The sequence below is a fragment of the Vipera ursinii genome (assembly GCF_947247035.1).
Source record: "Vipera ursinii genome assembly, chromosome: 1".
Lineage (NCBI taxonomy): Eukaryota > Metazoa > Chordata > Lepidosauria > Squamata > Viperidae > Vipera > Vipera ursinii.
Window position 1 is genome coordinate 41,728,188 of NC_139512.1, and position 19,388 is coordinate 41,747,575.

Below are 19,388 nucleotides of genomic sequence, written 5' to 3' on the forward strand. Positions count from 1 at the left end.
TCCTTGAAGTAAACTTCCCAAACTAATTGAAATTCAGTATTAAATGTAAAACTTACTTGTCCTACTATGCATCATTTCCTAATCTATATTTAACAATTTACCATATATTTAAAAACTTGTTTTACATCTGATAATAAACCAACATGTAGTATCTTTGGAGAACGTATTTTATCTGTGTGTGTGTGTGTGTGTGTGTGTGTGTGTGCTCGCGTGCGCGCGCCTATGAATGTATGCTTCAATATAGCTATCAAAACCTTGCTGGATTTGTGATTATTTTCCCCTAAGCAATGCTCTTCTATATTGGAAGCGGCTCTTCTGGTAATGGAAGCAGCTTTCTGTTAACGTAGGTACCATCTAAAATATGTCATTTTAGTAAGTATATATTTTGGAAACAGTAATAGCTGTATTTTAAAGTCATTGTACTAGCTTTTTACTGTGGTAGTTAAGATCACTTTAGAGACCATTCATTATATTGCTGTAGGAATTTGCTCCCTTAGGAACTCTGATGCTTTTTTTCTGCTTCCTTTATATTGTTCTAAATAGATATATTATTAAGCAAAATCAATTAAGGAGTAGAAATTTAGAGCATGGTGAGAGAGGAACTACTTTGATGAAGCCGATTTGATTCTCAGTGAATATTCACTTTGCTTTTATCAAAACAAAAATGTACAGTTTGCTACAAAAATCAAAGGATGGACATAAATGATTTAGTTGCAAATCAGGTGCATTTTTAACATACAGTTCTTTTATATTTTTAAAATAACCTTAATAGGTTATACTCATGCTAACTTAATTACCTTTAGTTCCCACTGAAAATAATGGAAATGTTAATCATGCCAAAATCCCATTGCTTTCAATAAAGACTAAGTGCAAATTTGTCAAGATCAGATCTCAAAAAGTTCTCGTAAAACAATCTATTTGCAAGTTGAAAAGCTACAACGTGAAAAGTTGTATTATACGAAAAATATAACCAGCAAAATATACAGGCTATTTATATAAGGTAAACTTTCTTGGATTGTATCAACACGGGTTCATCCACTAGAAAGATTTAGTAATGGCTACTAATAATTCTTATGCCTTTTGTAAAAGAATCTCATAAAAATAAAACAAGTCCATATGTATCATATTTACACTTCTCCCTTAGACAATGGCATACTGTTCATATAAAAGGTCTCTAATTTTATAGAAATCTTCACAGAGACAACCTTCCAATCCAATACGTCCAGTTTCAGTCTGTAACAAAAAATATTATATCCAGTTACTTTTTTGAAAGATTTGCAATGTACACACACACACACACACACACGTTCACTATATACTTACCCTGCGAACAGCGACCAAGTTATTACACACTAGAACTCCTCCTACAAATTCAGCTTGAACTCCTTCTCGCAACAGAACTTGCTTAAAATCAGACAATCTAGGCTCATTCATGAAGACCGACTGATGTCCAGGAACCTTTCGTGAAGAGGATACAAGTCAAAATAAATTTTCAATATATTTCAAATATCTGAAGCATTCTACCGGTAAATGTATTCCGTTTTTGTGTCACAAAATTCACATACATTTGTGTAAGGCCAGATGTTTCATAGGAAAAAAAATGGCTATATGTGGTACATCATGGCAGAATTTATTAAAAGCCTCAGTTCTAGTGAGGGCTCTATAATGTAAGCAATTTCAAAATCTTTGACCAATGTGCTCTTAGAAGTGGTATGCAAATTCATCAAGTCATTACTTATTTATTAATTTGCTGCCCATCTCATATTGAAATAACTCATTTCATTTGATTGAGAAAAGATCTGACACATCTGAGCCTTAGTGATTTAAAAAAAAAGCTTAGATTTCATTTAAAAAAAAACACACCACAATCCTGACAGAGGAAAAATGCTACTTTTTTAGTATTTAATATTATGTATATGAAAGACAGTAGCTCTTCCATTTTTATTACCTAAGGAATTACTATTATTCTAACATTAACAGATCTACAATTAAAAAAACAACCAAAAAACAACTTAAAACCTCAGTTCCCGTAATGAAATGTCTTCTTTATATACAAGACCATGTCCCAAAGCCATTAAAGCTCACTTTTAAATCTTACCTCATTGGGTGGTAAGGGCTCCAACGTAGGAATAATTTCACTCTCCTCACAGATTTCTTTGTCATCATCACCAAAGAGACTTTTAATGACCTTTTGCTGTGCCACAGCACTGGAATCCGATGAGGGTGCATCTACTTGCATTTCCGTGTCCTCACCGTCATCTCTCAGTTCCCCTTCTTCCAAAATTACTCCTGTGTCTACTTTTGATACTCGCATGTCCAGAACTCCATCTATCCAGGCAAGTTCTGCATCTTTAGCTTTACAAAAGTGAAGGGAACTGACTAGGGAGTCTTTTAATCTAACCTAAAACAGATTTTTTTAAAAACAAAAAAAAATGAAATAAATGAACAAGAAAGAATTTACATTCTCAGCAGTACATCAATAGCCAAAGAAGATAGACAATGAAATTACCCTATCAAGACATTATTTTTATTTTTGGCATTTAAAGTTAAGGAGTGCAGTGGTTTAGCAAATAACCAGTTACTGGAACCAGACAGCATTTATGTTCCGTAGCAGACCAAGCTTAGTACATACTGCACTAAGCAATGATTTGGCAAATTATGTAGTTTATTGAACGAACACAATTGCCTGGATCTTTATAGTTCAGAGAGCCAGAAATCACTCCATCAATCACAATTAATTCCTATAATACTCTTAAGTTAAAACCAAAGGAATCATGCAAAGACTCAGTGCAAAGGTGAGCCCAGCATGTGAACAAGAGGAAGACCTTGCTGGGAATTATCTTGTTGGATTTTCAAACAGGAAAGTACCAGCCTTGGGGCAAGGGCACATTTAACAAAAGCAGTCAAAAAAAATATTGGCTAATTGTAAAACTAACTTTGCTACGGATACGCAAATGTTTTATCATCCTATAAACCAACTTAAAAGTATTTATAAACCTTTCTTTTATAATAAAAATATACACAAAATATACTCTAAAAATTATATTAGACTACTGAAGTATGATATAAATAACCATCGCTAATAAAAACAGTAAAAAAATGTCTAAAGTATACTAACATAGTAATATAGTTCAATGGCATAAATATATGCAGCAAAAATCACACCTTACTGTCAGAATATAAAAGCTCTACCAACCCGACAAAATCATTTTTAAGGACACATTTGAAAGCAAACAAGGATCTTTTTAAAAGGAGGCAGTGAGGATGTCTGAGATTTCCTATCAGGTTAAAATATAGAACTTGTTTGTCACACAAGTTCTTTTCACGGATGGCCATGTAACAAGGCTTCAAATGCAAATCTCAACTTAGGGCAGACTGACGGAAAGACTGGAGTCCCTCAAGAAATGAATCCACAGACTCTCCGAAACTTAGTATCAGAGCTTTAAAATGACCTAGAAATGCACCTTGAGGCAGTTCAACAATACAATTTCATGATGAGACTACAGGACTGACTCTGCTTTCTCTTGCATACAAACCCTTTGAAGTAGGTTCTTTGGAACATGTAGGAGCATGTACAAATCACTTTTTTTAAATCATTAAAGCAGTGGCATCTTGTTTCAGGCTTATATAGTACTTCTGGAAGGTGTTGCCAGAAGTCTCCACATGCATATCCACCAGAACCTTTGGATACAGCTGGAAGCAACGATTTGCCTCGTGCACATGGAAATAGTCAGGAGCAAGCCTGGAAAAAGATGCGGCTGCTTTAACAATTCAAAAAAGTGGCTCGTATACACTCTTGCTTGTTCTAAAGTACATCTTGCAAGTGTTAGTCCTTTTATAAATATTTGGAAAATGCTGAATTGTGCTAAGTATACCTTTGTCATACAAACATGCAAGTCTTACTTGATATATGTGAGTCTCACTGGTTGCATCTATGGTTTCATGCAGCTTGGGCATGTAAACTTTAATGTCTTTCCCCCCAAAAGCTCTGCAAGATTCAGTGAGATCTTGACTGGCCTCAGGAGGTCCGTGGACAATAATCAATTGCCGTGGCTTCATCTGATTAATAATTTTTTTAATGGAATCTCCATCAGAGCGGCCTTCATAATCTATGTATGTAACTCGAGCTCTAAAAATAAAATAAAAGGAGAAAAAGGAGATGAAGAAAAACAAAATCTAATCTTTACAGATTGAGCTGAATATAAACAAGTCACGACGTAACTATCATTCAAGCACACTAAACTGAAATCTTACATTTTGTAACTATAATGCCATTGTGATTTGTGAATGTTTTAATAATAAGGCAACTTTCCAGCATGATTAACTGTTGAGCCAGATGGTGTTAAGAACTTTGCAAAATGCTGAACTTTTACATTTAATAACAGAAGTCAGCAACTCCATTTTTTAGATGTGCACATTCTACATAGTTAATAACATTTCTTGCAAAGTGAAAAGTCAAATCAGAAATTTGAGGGTTGCAATCAAGATGAAGTGATGGAAGTCATCTACATATTTAAAAAATATGCTTAGGCCTGTGAAAATTAGTCATCAGGAAATAAAAGGTCAACTATTTTTATAAATCAACACTACCTTAGAAACAGCGTGGAAACAGAAAATAAAGCAATGTAGGTTCAAAGTAGATACGTTGTAAAAGGGAATGTGACTCCTGATAACTGCATAGATCCATCCATTAAGTTTCCTTGGCAACAGCACAGAAGAGGTTCATCACTGCCACCTTCTGGAATTTTTGTTTCTTTTGAATCCAATCTATAGTTGTAGAAATTCCCTGATGCTTGCACTCATTATGTGATCATGTGTTTGCAATGTTCTTGTGTTAATACAGCCTACTGGTTAGTATCAAGTCGAAGACATAGTATTCTCTTGTATGTTTTTATACACACTGCAGAAGAAAATTATCAGCCAAAAAAACAACAACCAGTAATTCTGTGGAAAGACTATTCTCAGCAATTTGTCTCCCAACTGATGTCAACACATTTCAAGTGTCTCATGACTATAATTCCTTCTCTGAAAATGTTGTGATGTGGTTTTATTAAACACCATCTGTACATCCTTCTCCTTGGTTAAACAAGTTATAGACACAAAAGTATTGCCTTTGTGTGTTCTTCCACTTACTGTAAATCAGCATACTTTTTATAACATTGGCAAGTTTATACATTGGTATTTGGGGGCAGGGATATTTTTAACGTATTGTAAACTCTTCTTCTCTACATAGAGTTTGGCCCACTATCATCTATTCTTTTTAATCTAATATCATGTTCCACTGTACCTTTATCTTAGCTGAAGGTGGGAAAGGGGTTGCAAAAGTCTGAAAACCTGTTTTGAATTCCAGTTGTGCAGACCATCTCATTTCTGATAGTTGCCTTTATCCACTGGGCTTGCTTCTGTGATATTTTAAATTTACTGTACCCAGCATTAATGTACTTGCAATTAAACTTATAAATCAAAAGAAATATTTTTTTGCCCTATTATCTAATCAATACTCATTACAATTCATTTAATCAATGTACAGGTTACTGTCTTTATTTTCCAATCTCCTCCCCAAGAAACTTACTTCTAATGTTGTATTCTGCTTTTTATTCTACACATTGTCACCTAAATTTTATTTTATATAATCTCGGTCCATTTCACAGTATTCAGTTAGAAGAAAAAACTATTTTGAATCTGAACAATTTTTTTCTTCATAAATTGTGATCACGCAGTGTCTCACTTAACGACTGCATTGTTTAAGAATGAATTTTCCAGTCCCTACTGTGATCATAACTTGAGGATAACCTAGATATGTTACAGAAAAATGGAACAGTGAATGCACATGTGAACATTTTCAAAATATTAAAAACTCAGGATCATTTCAATACAACCATAAGCGGTTATCAGGCAGGCTCAAATAAGGTGAAACAGACTGCAATAGATTAATACACATCACATTCTATGCTGATACCACCATCAACAATTCTAAACACTCACTTTATTTCCATTGATTCCATTGCTGAAATGCATTTAGTAGGAACATCTGATAAATCCTGATCCATAGGTTCTTCTCCATTTGTAAGGCCAGATTCTAATTTGTTCTTTTCTTCTTCTGTTGCCTGAAGTTCTGGAACGAGGAAATCCTCAGGTCTAAAATACAGGAAGATTATTAATTTTATACTAAGGCAGTGTCAAGAATACCAGTGGCACTTCTCCAAATGAAAGTATTATATATACTCTTCCTTTTATTTGCTGTAGTAATATTAATGGCCTAGATCAGGGGTAGGCAACCTTGGCTCTTTTATGACTCGGGGACTTCGACTCCCAGAATTCCTGAGCCAGCATGGCTGGCTCAGGGATACTGGGAGTCGAAGTCTACAAGTCATAAAAGAGCCAAGGTTGCCTACCCCTGGCCTAGATCATTGAAAAGTATTGACCAAATCTCGGCATCCTAACTCATCCAGAATTCTGCCTACAAAATGGCATTTCTCCTCAGTAGCTGCTTGCTTCCTTTCCTCCAGATCTGCTTTAGACAGCTTCCCTGTCCTCTGGCACCATAAAGGACTGTAAAAGGGCCAAATAATGTGTTCCACCAAAGGTTTTCATTCTTTGCTGAATTATCAAGGTTGGGTACATACATTTAAATATAGCATCCGTCTTTTCAGAGAGCTATTCATTTCATTTGAGATAAAAATGTATGTGGAAAAATGTGCATTCTACATGAAGACAATAAGTCAGTGTATACTAAACGTGAAGAACATTATAACAATAGGCATTCCCTCATCTCACACTTACTTGATAATCTCTCCATATTCATCCCACTTAATTCTCTCTTCTGGAGCAGGAAACATAGGATAAGATTTTTTGGCTTGTTTGAAGAAGCTTCCTTTTCGATTCCCTTCACCCTTCATCATGAGATCATGTTTGGTCTTATGAACAGATGGTTGATCAATATCTTCTTCAGCATCACTCTCATCACTGGAATCTATATCTGCTCTAAAGCAGAAGTCCAGAATAATTATACAGATGAAGCAAATCAATAATATTTTTTTTTTATTGAAAAGTTTTACAATACAATTTTCCATTAAAAACCCCCATCCCCCTCCACCCTCCCCTCCCTACCTCCCCCCTACCTCTTCCCTCCCCCGTTACCTCCCCCCTTCCCCCCTCCCTCTTCCCTCCCCTACCTCCCCCCCACCCCCCTCCCACCCCCGGACTTCCCAGAGCTAAATACAAGGTATATATATATAAAAGCAATCATAAGCAACCATATACTAACAACCATAAATTCTAAAATCCATCACTCTCTAACTTATATAAGAACAAACAAAACTTAACATTATTAAATATATATAAAAAAAATAGGAAAAGAAAAGAAAAAACACGAAAGAAGACTTATTCGAATGCTAGATAAAACTTCTTAACCCTATACTTATTCTGGATAAACTCAATCCACTTTCTCCATTCCATAATATAACGTTCTTGCGAGTGATCTTTCAAATAAGCCGATATCTTCGCCATCTCTGCCAGGTCGGAAACCTTTAAAGTCCATTCTTCTATGGTCGGCAGCTCCTCTTTCTTCCAATATTGTCCTATCAAAAGTCTTGCTGCCGTGACTAAATTCAGCATCAAGTTAGAGTCCACCACTGTAGCATCAACAATTATTCCCAACAAAAAAAATTGCGGACAAAACTTTATCCTCCTTTTAAAGATCTTCTGTATATTCCACCAGATTTTAATCCAAAAGGCCTTAACCTTTTTACATGTCCACCATATGTGAAAATATGTTGCATCTTCAACCCCGCACCTCCAACACTTAGGCTGATAATTCGGGTACATACTTGCAAGCTTTTTAGGATCTAAATGCCATCTATAAAACATCTTATAAAAATTCTCTCTTAAATTTTGAGCTTGAGTAAATTTCACATTCCTCACCCAGATCTTCTCCCACATGTCCATTGTAATAACTTCCTGGATATTTTGGGCCCATTTTATCATAACAAGCTCTGTTTCTGAATCAATCTCTATCAATGCAAGATATATCCGTTTAATGTGTGCAGGTCCCTGATTTCTAATTTGCTTTATCAGATTTTCATCAATCGTTGCAAATCCAATTTTCTGGTCTTCTTTCCACCTGGCCCGTAGCTGAGTATATTGAAACCATGTTTGAACAACCTTCTCTTCTCGCAAGATGCTATATGATTTCAAGCACCAAACATTCCTTTCCAAACTTAAAATTTCCTTGTAGGTAGTCTCATCGTGTTTGAAACCAGCATGTATATTTTCTATTGCGTGTTTTGGAATTGCCCACAATGGTATCTTACAACTTAGCTTATGTCTATACTTCTTCCAAACTCTCAGCAATGCCTGTCTTAAAATATGCGTCCTAAACACGGTACCTACCTTCTTATCATACAACAAATATGCATGCCAGCCAAACAACAAATCATGGCCCTCAAGATTTAATAACCTCGATTGCTTCAAATTGATCCAATCACTTATTCCTACTAATGCAGCAGCTTCATAATATAATTTAAAATTAGGCAATTTAAGGCCACCTCTCTCACGAATATCCTGCATAATCTTAAGTTTAACTCGTGGCTTTTTCCCTGCCCACACAAATTTATTGATACCACGCTGCCATTCCTCCAAATTAGAATCTTTCTTAAGAATCGGTATCATTTGGAATAAAAATAAAAATTTGGGCAGGACATTCATTTTCACTGCTGCAATCCGTCCCAACAAAGTCAATTGCAATTTTTGCCAACTCTCCAATTCTTTTTGAATTTTCCCCCACAATTTTTCATAATTATTTTTATATAGCTTTGTATTCGAGGGCGACAAAATTACCCCCAAATATTTAACCCTTTTAACAATCTCAAATCCAGTTAATCCTTCCAAGAAGGCCTTCTGTGAAACTGTCATGTTTCTAGCCAAAATTTTAGTTTTCTGTATGTTTACTTTAAATCCAGAAACCTTCCCATATTGTGTTATTATCTCTATCAGGTCCACAACAGAGTTCTCTGGCTGGGTCACTGTAACAACCAGATCATCTGCAAATGCTCTCAATCTATAGTCCTGATCTCCAACTTGTATCCCCTTAATTTTTTCCGAATTCCGAATCTTGTTCAATAATATCTCTAAAGTTAATACAAATAACAAGGGCGATAACGGACATCCTTGCCTTGTACCCTTCTCAATATTACATACTGCCGTCAGACTATTGTTAACTATGATTCGGGCAGTTTGCTTTTGATATAATGCCCTAATCGGCTGTAAGAAATTTTCCCCAAAATCCATTTTATCTAACATTCTCAACAGAAATTGCCAATTCAATTGATCAAAAGCCTTTTCAGCATCTAAAAAGATTAGCGCTGCAGAGATCTGGTTGTGCCTTTCCAAATACTCTAACACATCAACTATATGTCTAACATTATTTTTCATTTGCCTACCACTAATAAACCCCGTTTGATCCCCATGAATCACCTGTTGCAGAACCCTCATCAGTCTATTAGCCAAAACCTTAGCAAATATCTTATAATCTGTATTTAAAAGCGAAATCGGTCTGTAATTTTTAACTTGAGTAGCATCCTGATCTTCCTTCGGAATCAATGAGATAAAAGCTGTTCTCCAAGACGGTGGCACCTTTCCCCCCCTCTGGATTGTCTGGAACAGTTCCTTTAACGGTTTTATCATCTCAAATTGTAAATTTTTATAAAAAGCCGCAGACAAGCCATCTGTACCGGGCGCCTTATCAACCTTCAAATCCTTAATTGCTGTAAGGATTTCTTCTTCTGTGATCAGTTGGTTAATCCCCTCTCTTTGTGCTTGCGTAAGGACCGGAATATTAGCATTCTCCAAATATTTATCAATGTCTTTTACCTCAATTTCCTCAATAATATTTATATCCTGATTAATTCACTGGCACCTCAGTTCTTTGCTATAAAGGCAAAATAAAACTTGTAAAATTATATTCTACATAGCTATTAATTTTGAATTTAATGAAGCTAACAAAAACAAATTACTAGATTTCTGCTTAGGAGGTATTTATTTTTAAGTTGCAGATCAATCAATCATAAATCATATTTAAAGGTAAATATGAGGTAAAAAAGGTAAAGTAAAGCCTCTTTTAAGCTGAAATCAGTTCCTAATGACTTTCATGGAAATATCTGTCCAGTTTCTTTGGCAACGTTATGGAAATTACCTTCATGCAGAATCTTTTTTTCAACTTCCCAATCAAGCTCGAAACTATGGAATTGCTAAGTGATTCCCCTGTGAATTCTATCCAAGGCCAATCTGGTTTAACTCTCTAGATCATCCAAGGCTGTCTAGGTGCTGTTACCTGCTAAGGAGGCACTGAATAAAGCCATTTCAAATATTTTTCGGACAGGGCTACTTAAATTGTAATTCAAATTGTTTTACTAGTGCAATGAAATTAGAATCCTGGGAGTTCTACTCCCACCTTAGGCAAAAGGCCAGTGTTATGATCTCGGGTCAATCATTCCATCTAAGATCTAGGAAGAAGGCAATTGCAAACCACTTCTGAAAATTTTCCAAGAAAATTGCAAGGACTAGTCCACACTAGCACCAGAAGTAAACACTGACTTGAATGCAGAAAAACACAAAATCTCAAATAATACTGAAACAAGTATTCTAAAACTGATGGTTTGAAGAATTCATTAAGAATGTGCATTAATGTACAGGGGTACATAGTAATATACAGGAGTCATGAAGGCATAAAGATACTCACTCTTTTGACTGCTCTAACTTTTTTGCTGCCTCTTTTTTAATTTTTTCCTTTTCCAGATATTCTTCAAGTTCCTTTCCTTCAAGTTTTACACGTTTCCTGAGCTAAAGGGAAAGTATATATTAGAAACTCATATATTTATCTACATTAGGTATTCAGACTGAATCTTTAAATAATTATGGTTGTACACAACGGTAATATTCAATAGTACATATCAGATAAAAGTTCAACCTGCAATAAAATATGAAATGACTTCTAAAATTATTTCATTGAGGGTGAAGATTCTTCACCATCATCCTACACCTGAGCTACAGATATTTGCCACTATTGCAAATTATTTTATTATTTTACCTTATGCAAAATAAGATTTCTTACCATCAATGGAAAATTCAAGGAATTCAGGCTCTTTTATATGTATGTGTATTTTTGTACATTTTAAATCTCAAACAAATACAAATATATTTAATAGCCAGTTATTCTGGAGTGTTTACGTCTGTTCGCAGCTAACTGATCAGCAATTCTATCATTTTTATTTTCTTCAAAATAAGGTTCTCCTATCTCCTGGGCCGCTCGCAGTCGGTGTTGACGGGAGGGCAGAGATCCACCCCGAGGCCTCTCGTTTGTGGAGTTCCTCAGGGGTCGGTTCTCTCGCCCCTCCTGTTCAACATCTACATGAAGCCGCTGGGTGAGGTTATTCGTGGTTTCGGGGTGGGGTACAGTGATGATACCCAACTTTTTCTTTCCACCCTGAACCAACCCAGTGATGCCCTCGCCATGATGTCCCGTTGCCTGGAGGTGGTCCAGGTCTGGATGGGGAGAAACAGGCTTCGTCTCAATCCTGCCAAGACTGAGTGGCTGTGCATATCGGCATCTCGGACTAACCAGTCCATCCCACCTTTAACGATGGGGGGGTGAGGTGTTACCCCCCGTTGATAGGGCTTGCAACTTGGGCGTCCTCCTGGACTCACGGCTTAATTTTGAAGACCATATAGGTGCCGTGACCAGGGGTCCTTTTGCCCAGGTTCGCCTGGTGCGCCAGTTGCGACCCTACCTGGACCGAGATGCCCTACGCAGTCACTCATGCACTCGTGACCTCCCGTTTAGACTACTGCAACGCTCTCTACATGGGGCTGCCCTTGAGGACCACTCGGAGGCTTCAACTGGTGCAGAATGCGGCCGCGCGAGTTGTGATGGGGGCTTCCCGATATTCCCATGTAACACCTCTACTCCACGAGCTGCATTGGCTTCCGGTTGCCCTCCGGGTGAGATTCAAGGTGCTGGTGATGACCTATAAAGCCCTAAATGGCTTGGGTCCGGGATATTTGAGGGAACACCTGCTGCCAGCATCAAGCTTCCTTCGTCCAGTGCGCTCGCACAGGGAGGGTCTCCTCAGGGTGCCGCCGGTAAAAGACTGCCGGCGGATAACACCCAGGGGGAGGGCCTTCTCTGTGGGTGCGCCTGCCCTCTGGAACCAGCTGCCCGTGGAGCTTAGGACTGCCCCCGACATTCGTTCATTCCACCGGGACCTGAAGACCTCGCTCTTTGAGCTCTCCCACCCAGGCTGAGAATTTTTAACTGGGCTTTTTATTTTAAGGGATAATTTAATCTTTTTAAATTGTTTTTTAACTTTTGTATTTTGTATTACTGATTTTAAATACCCTGTAAACCGCCCTGAGTCCTTCGGGAAAGGGCGGTATATAAATCTAATAAAATTAACATTAAATTTATACAATTCACCAAAAATCTCTGCACAAAAATTAACTGCATATGCACAAACGTGGATATTTTTTGAAATTAATTTTTACTAACAAAAATCAACATTATACATACTGTAATGCATACCTAGCAGTTCTTTTATTGCCCTGCTCTGCTTTGAGTAGAGGCAAATCATTGCCCAAGTTCAATGTTTTGCTACTCTTATGCTAGCTGAAAGATGTAAAGTTTTTATTAAAAAAGTACTGCATTTTCTTACCTCTATGTCTATAACTTTTTCAGAAGGATTATCTATTAAAAATCGTGCTAGTGTTCCAGGAGTTGTTCTGTATGTCAAAATAATAGAATTTTTGGGATCCTGACACCATTGTATAAAAAGATCTCTTGAAAATCCACAATCCAGATCTGGCTGGCTAGCAAGAACAACTTTGGGACTAGGAACACGAGCCAAATCTGCAAGCCCATGACAAAGAGACAGATGACGAAATTGGAAAGGATTGTTTCTCTTATCTTCAAAGCACCTCATTAGCTTGTCACTCATCCATTCCACCTGCATACGGACACAAAAATACAGATCATTTTAATACCACCAACATTTTAGACTGTAACTTAGAAGGACAGTTGGGTTGTTTCGCAAAGCATGCTTTGATTGCTCCATATAGCCTTAATATCTTATTAGATGTTTTGTTACTTGATACATAAGGCTAAAATATCTGCTCTACAACAGTGATTTTGAAATACTTTATAAATAATCTAATAAAACAAACCTGAGATTTTGAGAACTCCACAACATTGTAACTGACATTGTTTAAAAGTGCCAAGGAATAAACTCCTAAACCAGCATCTTTCGTCCTCCATATTTGATCAAGCAGTTGGGCAAGTTCCAAAACTCTACCTGCAGTGTCCACAGCTATTAGGACATTTCCATCACCTCTCAATGTTTCCAAAATATTTGCTAAGGATAAAACACAAGGAGTAAAGTTACAATATTTGAGCCCTTATATGTACAAAAATTATTTTACTTGCTGTCACAAAATACATACTTAGCAGTTGCTCATCTCTTTGTTTCCTCCTTGGCTGTACATAAGTAGCATTAAACGAATCAGTGATGAGCAAAGAAGGTCTACTTAACATTTCCAAGGAACATCCATTTAAATGACTGAAAAAGAAGTTATATCAATCTCAGCGTATAATTGCATAAATAAGACAAATTAAAACCTGATCTCAATTCTCTAATTTTCAAAAAAGGTCAGTTTTTTTTAAATAAAACCATTTTTATTAGAACACATGATTTAATTGCAATCATGAATTTAAATGTATTTATATATTTAAATACATTTACAAATCATCAAATCTACATGGTGCTATACAAATTAGATACAGGTTTGCTATACAAATTATATACAAAAAGAAATCAAATTTCTCTGCCACAATTTAAAAATAAATAGAGGAAGGTAGATTGGTACAAAGAAATACAGTTACTAAAAAGTCACTATAAGGCTACGCTTCTTGTCACATTAGTTTGGTAGATGCATTATTTACCATATCCTTGCTGCTATCTGAGCTCATGGGTATTTCCTTAACAATGAGAATACAGTGTAAAAAACAAAGCAAAGAAGGAAAAGCCTACGGAAGAACCAATTTATTTGAAAAAATGTTCTTAAAAAGGAATAAATGTTGTAAACAGATTTCAAAACATATCATAATTGAGAACAATTTAAATTTAGCACTTTGTTCCATGTTAGATTTCAAATTAGTTTCACTTTTGTATTATGCCCAAAATAAAGGTGAAATGACATCCTAAAGAAAATGAATATAAAATGATGAATTGTCCTATAAATAAAATCTGATCTACCACTGTAGACATTATAGACAGGTCAGTAGGTAAAATATGGAATCTACTTCTATAATTAGAGACAACACTTTTATATAATTAGAACATGGATGACGCTCTTAACACATTTCTAAATTTATTGCTTTTTAAAATTAAAATTAAACATTAGGAAACTTATTTCCCCACTCACAATTACATTGTATATTTTAAAATGAGAGTTAAGGAAACCATGTTTAATTACTTAGTAGAGCTGTGCAGCACTTCTGTTTCAGAAGGAAAAACAACATGTAAGAAACTTGATAAACCATGTTTCTTTTCATGGAATCACCCTGCAAGTGAGGATTCACCACACAATGCTAGGAAGAGACTTCGGTGATCTATTAATTTATTAAAAACTCCTGCAGGAGAATCCGCATGTGAAGCATCTTTTCTCCTTCAGGTCAGAATTTATTTTGAAACTGACAAAATGGCATTGCAAAATGGAGGAGGAGATCTTTCATTGAGGAACATTATGCATTTCTTAATACATTTTAAACATTGTCTAGTAATTTTAAAAACAGAGATTACACCAGATTTCCTTGTCCTCAAATTTAATTCCTGCATGTGCAAACTCTGGCACATATACAGGATTCTTAAGATTATGAAGCACAAAAGAATAAAGAAATAAGATTCCTCTACAGTACTAATTTCAACTCATTAATTTTTCCACTTGTAAGTAGGACAAACCCGGTGTGCAAGTTCCAAAAAGTATCAGAGATAAAAAATAACATGGGAAGTTCTCCCCAAGCAATGCCAACTATTTTCACACTACTGCCCAAAAATTTTTATTTGCGTGTTCACTGAATCACGGGAAATACAATTTTGATTTTTAAAAAAGACTACTTTCACTCACAAAACCATCCAGGACCCAGTGTCTTTAGACATCAGAAATGTTAAGAAGCTGTAGTAGGAAAGTAGCAACATCAGTGTACGTACATCTCCCTCTTGTGGTTGAAATCAACTGCATAAACAATTTCCTCTTCTCCATCTTTAACTATTTTCCATATAGTACCTCCTATCATGTGGCCTGCTGGTAATGGAGTGATGGACAAACCATGCCCTTTACCTAAAGAAAAAAAACACAATTTTATACCCACCCTAATTACATAAGATAATACAAGATACATATACATATAAATACATATACCCAGATAACTTGGCTTCAATTCTTCATACCAATACAATGTATCAAAGTAGTATTTTTCCTATTTGTTTTGCTAATGCAATTCATAATAACAGAACCTAATTCTAAAGAAAAATGGAAAGGAAACCCTTTTATACATTATTATGAAAATAATGAACAGTCTCATGGAACAATCTATGTCTCCTGAGGTTGATAAGAAAAAAATTAGAATTCTGCAATAAAATATTGCCCTATGGAGTACTTCTGATCAGGATTCTAGCAATTCTTCATTTTTCATTCCTCACTCCCTTATGTTTTCTCTTACCCACTACTGATCCATCCCATAGTGTCCACTGACCAATGATTCTAAGACCTCACAGAACCTTATATCAAGGGTTGTTATAGCTACTCCCTCTCCCATCTTCCATGCATTCACACAACATTATGACCTTGGAATCCATCCCTTATGGCTTTTCCCCTCAATTTTTTTTTATATATATCTAGGATTTCAGCATTTTTAGATAAGTAGTGGCTTGGACTATGTAGTCACAAATCAATAACACAAGGTCTAGACCAGAGACAAGGAAAGGATTAATTAAAGAAAAAAATACTTTAGAATGTTATGTTATTCAATTAGCTTGACATCATGCAATTGTGTAACCATTTGCTAAGTTTAAAATAATAGGAAAATTTAGATTTTAGAAAAAAAACATAAATCCCAAACAATAAGACACAACATCACTTTAAGAGTGTTCTTTTTCACCTTTCAAATTGACAATCTGAGAGAATTTTAGTTGTTGTATTTTATCAAAAGCTGCATCCACATCATCCAAAGTAAACAAGGTAAAGTCTTCGGTATTATGGCGTGACTAGTCAAAAGAAAAGAAAGAAAAAATATTCTCAGTTAAAATTAGATACACTGAGAGAACACTTAAAACATACCTCTAAAAAATTGAGACATGAACTTTACCTGGTAGAGGTCATACATGAACATCTGACCCATTTTGTATACAGGAATAGTGGCATAAATAGCACAGTTCAATCCCATTTTTCCTACTGCATATGGGAGAGCACCCAAGTGCAGAGGATCAGGATGTGAAAGAAGTACTGCATCAACCTGGTGAACATGTCTATAAAACAAGAACAAGGGGATAAAACATCCCATTTCACTATTTTAAAAAACATAGTATTTCAATGACAGTATAGTGTACAAAATTTGAGAACTGATACTTTTAATCTAAAATAAAATCTGGGTCTAGAGTTCTATTTTTAAGGAGGAATTTCCAATGAAATAAGCACTTCTCATAAAATGCTCCCTTCAATAGATGGGAAAATATTCTTTTCGATAGAAAGGAGAAGTTATCTTGTAGTCTCTAATCTCCTGCTCTCCCAATATGCTCTGGAGGACTTTCACAACAGAATCCTCAAATAAAAGGGTATATTAGCAAAACTGCACTACCCTGTCTATAACAGGATATTCAACTGGACTGAAAACATTCATGAACTGAAGAAACCAGCCCTCATAGAAAAACACTTAGAAATCAAGCTTTTGCTTCCATGTTTCACTTAAAAGGACTATCTCAAAAAACTTGTAGTAGTAGTTCTAGGGATGAAATTGAATTCTGGTAACAATGTTCTAAACACTATCTTTTAATCGATCTTGCTGATTCTGTCATCCAAGACTACAGCTTATGCAAAGAAATGCAAAGTCTACATGTATTACATTATTACAGTTATATTCAAGAAACCAAAGCTAATGAAAATCTTACTCTGTAGATCTACTCTTAATACAATTTTGCATGCAAAATCTCCATATGTGGAACTCTGATTAAATATTTCTGTATTTGAAAGTAACTGTTCCATCATCATACTTTTCTTGCATTTATAAGAAAATAAATATAATTCCAACCTAAAAAGTAGCACAGACTATTCTTTATAATTTGATCCTGCAATTGTTGTCCCTGACTTCATGAACATTTTAAATATATTATTGATTTAAGTAAAGCAATTTAAAGGTCAAACTGGTCAATATAAAGTAGAATTATTCTACCTATTCTTTTTCATATACACTAAGGAAAAAATTCTTGACATAATTTTGTACCAGAATTTTAATAATTTAAACATCCACAAAAGTGCTTTATGTTATATAAATAAGCTATAACAAAAAAACATTACATTTTTCAAGGGCTCACTTTAACTGAGTCAAATTCTACTTACTTCCTCAGGGAATCAATGATGTCCATAGAAAAATTCTCATCCCAGCCACAATCCAACAAAAAGCGAAACTCATCTACCTGAAGTAAGTAACAGAGAGCAGATTCTTCCTGAACCCCTGAGAGGGTTGTTAGCTTGATAATTGATGTCATTTTTTGTTCCCAAATGTTCTCACCAAAAATAGTTCCTATAAGGGAATACATTTTATTTTAAAATCCTTTTTGTTAGTTATATACAGCTGGGAAAATTTAGAGATACTTAATACTATGTTATTTCAGCATGTTTCATAAACATAAGATCCCAATAGTCACACAAGCAAACTGGAAATTTCCCCAAATCAATGAATCAATCTCTGATAATCAAGACAAGATTAGAGATAAAATCAAATGCTTTCTTTCTTAGAACCATTATATCATTTTTCCTCAACATGACAAACAGGGTTACCAGAAGGACAGGGTGTGCGCGCGCACACACACATATCCTCATCTCAGAAAAAAAGGAATCCAGCACTTACTGGCAGGTATTACAATAACCTGGTTGTAACTATAAAGTATTATTCAAGATATGAACAAGCCTCAGATTTATCAGGGTGTGCTCTGCTCCATTTTGATGCAGCTTGAGAACTGGAAATTTTCAGTATTTCAACATAACCCTACTATTAGGCACATATGCATGCTCCTCTCACTCTTATATAATTTTGTTAAGACATATTTTACTTAATTCTGACATTAGCTGTCTACTTTTATTTATTAATGGCCAACTGCTAACCTTATAAAAATAAAGATGAGATAAAAACATCTAATAAGTATAGTAACTCAAGGCAACAAATACACATATTACTCCTTCCTATTCCCCCGTCCCCCCCAAAAAAACCTCATCCTGCAAGTGGGTTGGGTTGAGTGTAAGTGTCTGGCTCAAAATCATCCATTATATTTGTACCAGAAAATAAAAGTTCATCACTTTAGAGCTACCTCTAACTTTACAATTCAAGTTAGCTTTCATCCATAACAGTGGCATTAGAGAAGTCAGCCAAAGATATCCAAAATAATCAACCCAGAGTTAAAAGTGAAAAAGAAAATTTTATTGATGCCATTCTATCTCAAGGAGTAAAAAAAAAAAAACTTACACAAACTCATTCATCAAAACCCGGGTGGTTCAGCAAAGTCACATTAAACTCAAGCTGTACAAAAAGCAGAAACTATTCCATTTACTGAGGACGGGCCATCGTTTGACAGATGCCGCCTTTTATTACAGAAACTCTTATTCGTCTTTGGAGATGAGACCTAAATCTTCGGGCTCTAAAGAGGGCTTCGCGGAATCCTGCCTATCAGCCTGACATCCTTGGTGTCTTAAGTTGCAGAGAAGCTTCTTTCACAAGCTCGAGTTCTGCTGTTGTACTCTCTCCGTAATTTTTTACCGGAAGAAAAGCAACCGTGTTCATTGAGGACTGAGATGTACTACCGGTAGGAGAAAGCCAAGTATCTCTTAAGCGGCTGCCCTCCGATACACTTACTTCGTTCTTACCAATTTAGCACCCCTCGTTACCTCCGGGCACCTACATTTATTGGGAAATGGAAAGGAGAAAAGAAAAGAAAACCGCACGTGCCCACTCAGCCATCCCCAGCCCTGCCTCCTGCTGCCGCCATTTTGGGGAAGAAAGCGGCAAGCCAGTTGGAAGAGGAGGAGCCGCCGGGAGGAAAGAGAAATCTGGATTGTACTACCCTAACCAG

At 35.8% G+C, this 19,388-nt stretch overlaps 1 protein-coding gene across 3 annotated transcripts; it reads right to left on the bottom strand.

Annotated features, from left to right (window-relative positions):
- Window positions 1–626: 626 nt before the first annotated feature.
- On the bottom strand, window positions 627–19,339 carry CPSF2 (cleavage and polyadenylation specific factor 2). 3 transcript variants are annotated; one of them, XM_083369307.1, is made up of 15 exons: window positions 19,183–19,339; window positions 17,662–17,845; window positions 16,415–16,574; window positions 16,208–16,313; window positions 15,258–15,387; window positions 13,492–13,607; window positions 13,216–13,403; window positions 12,708–12,998; window positions 10,739–10,839; window positions 6,784–6,984; window positions 5,986–6,138; window positions 3,904–4,129; window positions 2,099–2,401; window positions 1,324–1,458; window positions 627–1,233 (listed from the first exon to the last, which is right to left on the bottom strand). In XM_083369307.1, exons 2-15 carry the CDS (start codon window positions 17,808–17,810, stop codon window positions 1,141–1,143), a joined length of 2,352 nt encoding a protein of 783 aa, XP_083225433.1. In that variant the 5' UTR covers window positions 17,811–17,845; window positions 19,183–19,339; the 3' UTR covers window positions 627–1,140. The 3 variants fall into 3 exon arrangements, with proteins under 3 accessions (XP_083225433.1, XP_083225431.1, XP_083225432.1); XM_083369305.1 differs by having other exon boundaries at window positions 19,172–19,313; XM_083369306.1 differs by having other exon boundaries at window positions 18,785–19,313.
- Between the last annotated feature and the right edge of the window lie 49 nt (window positions 19,340–19,388).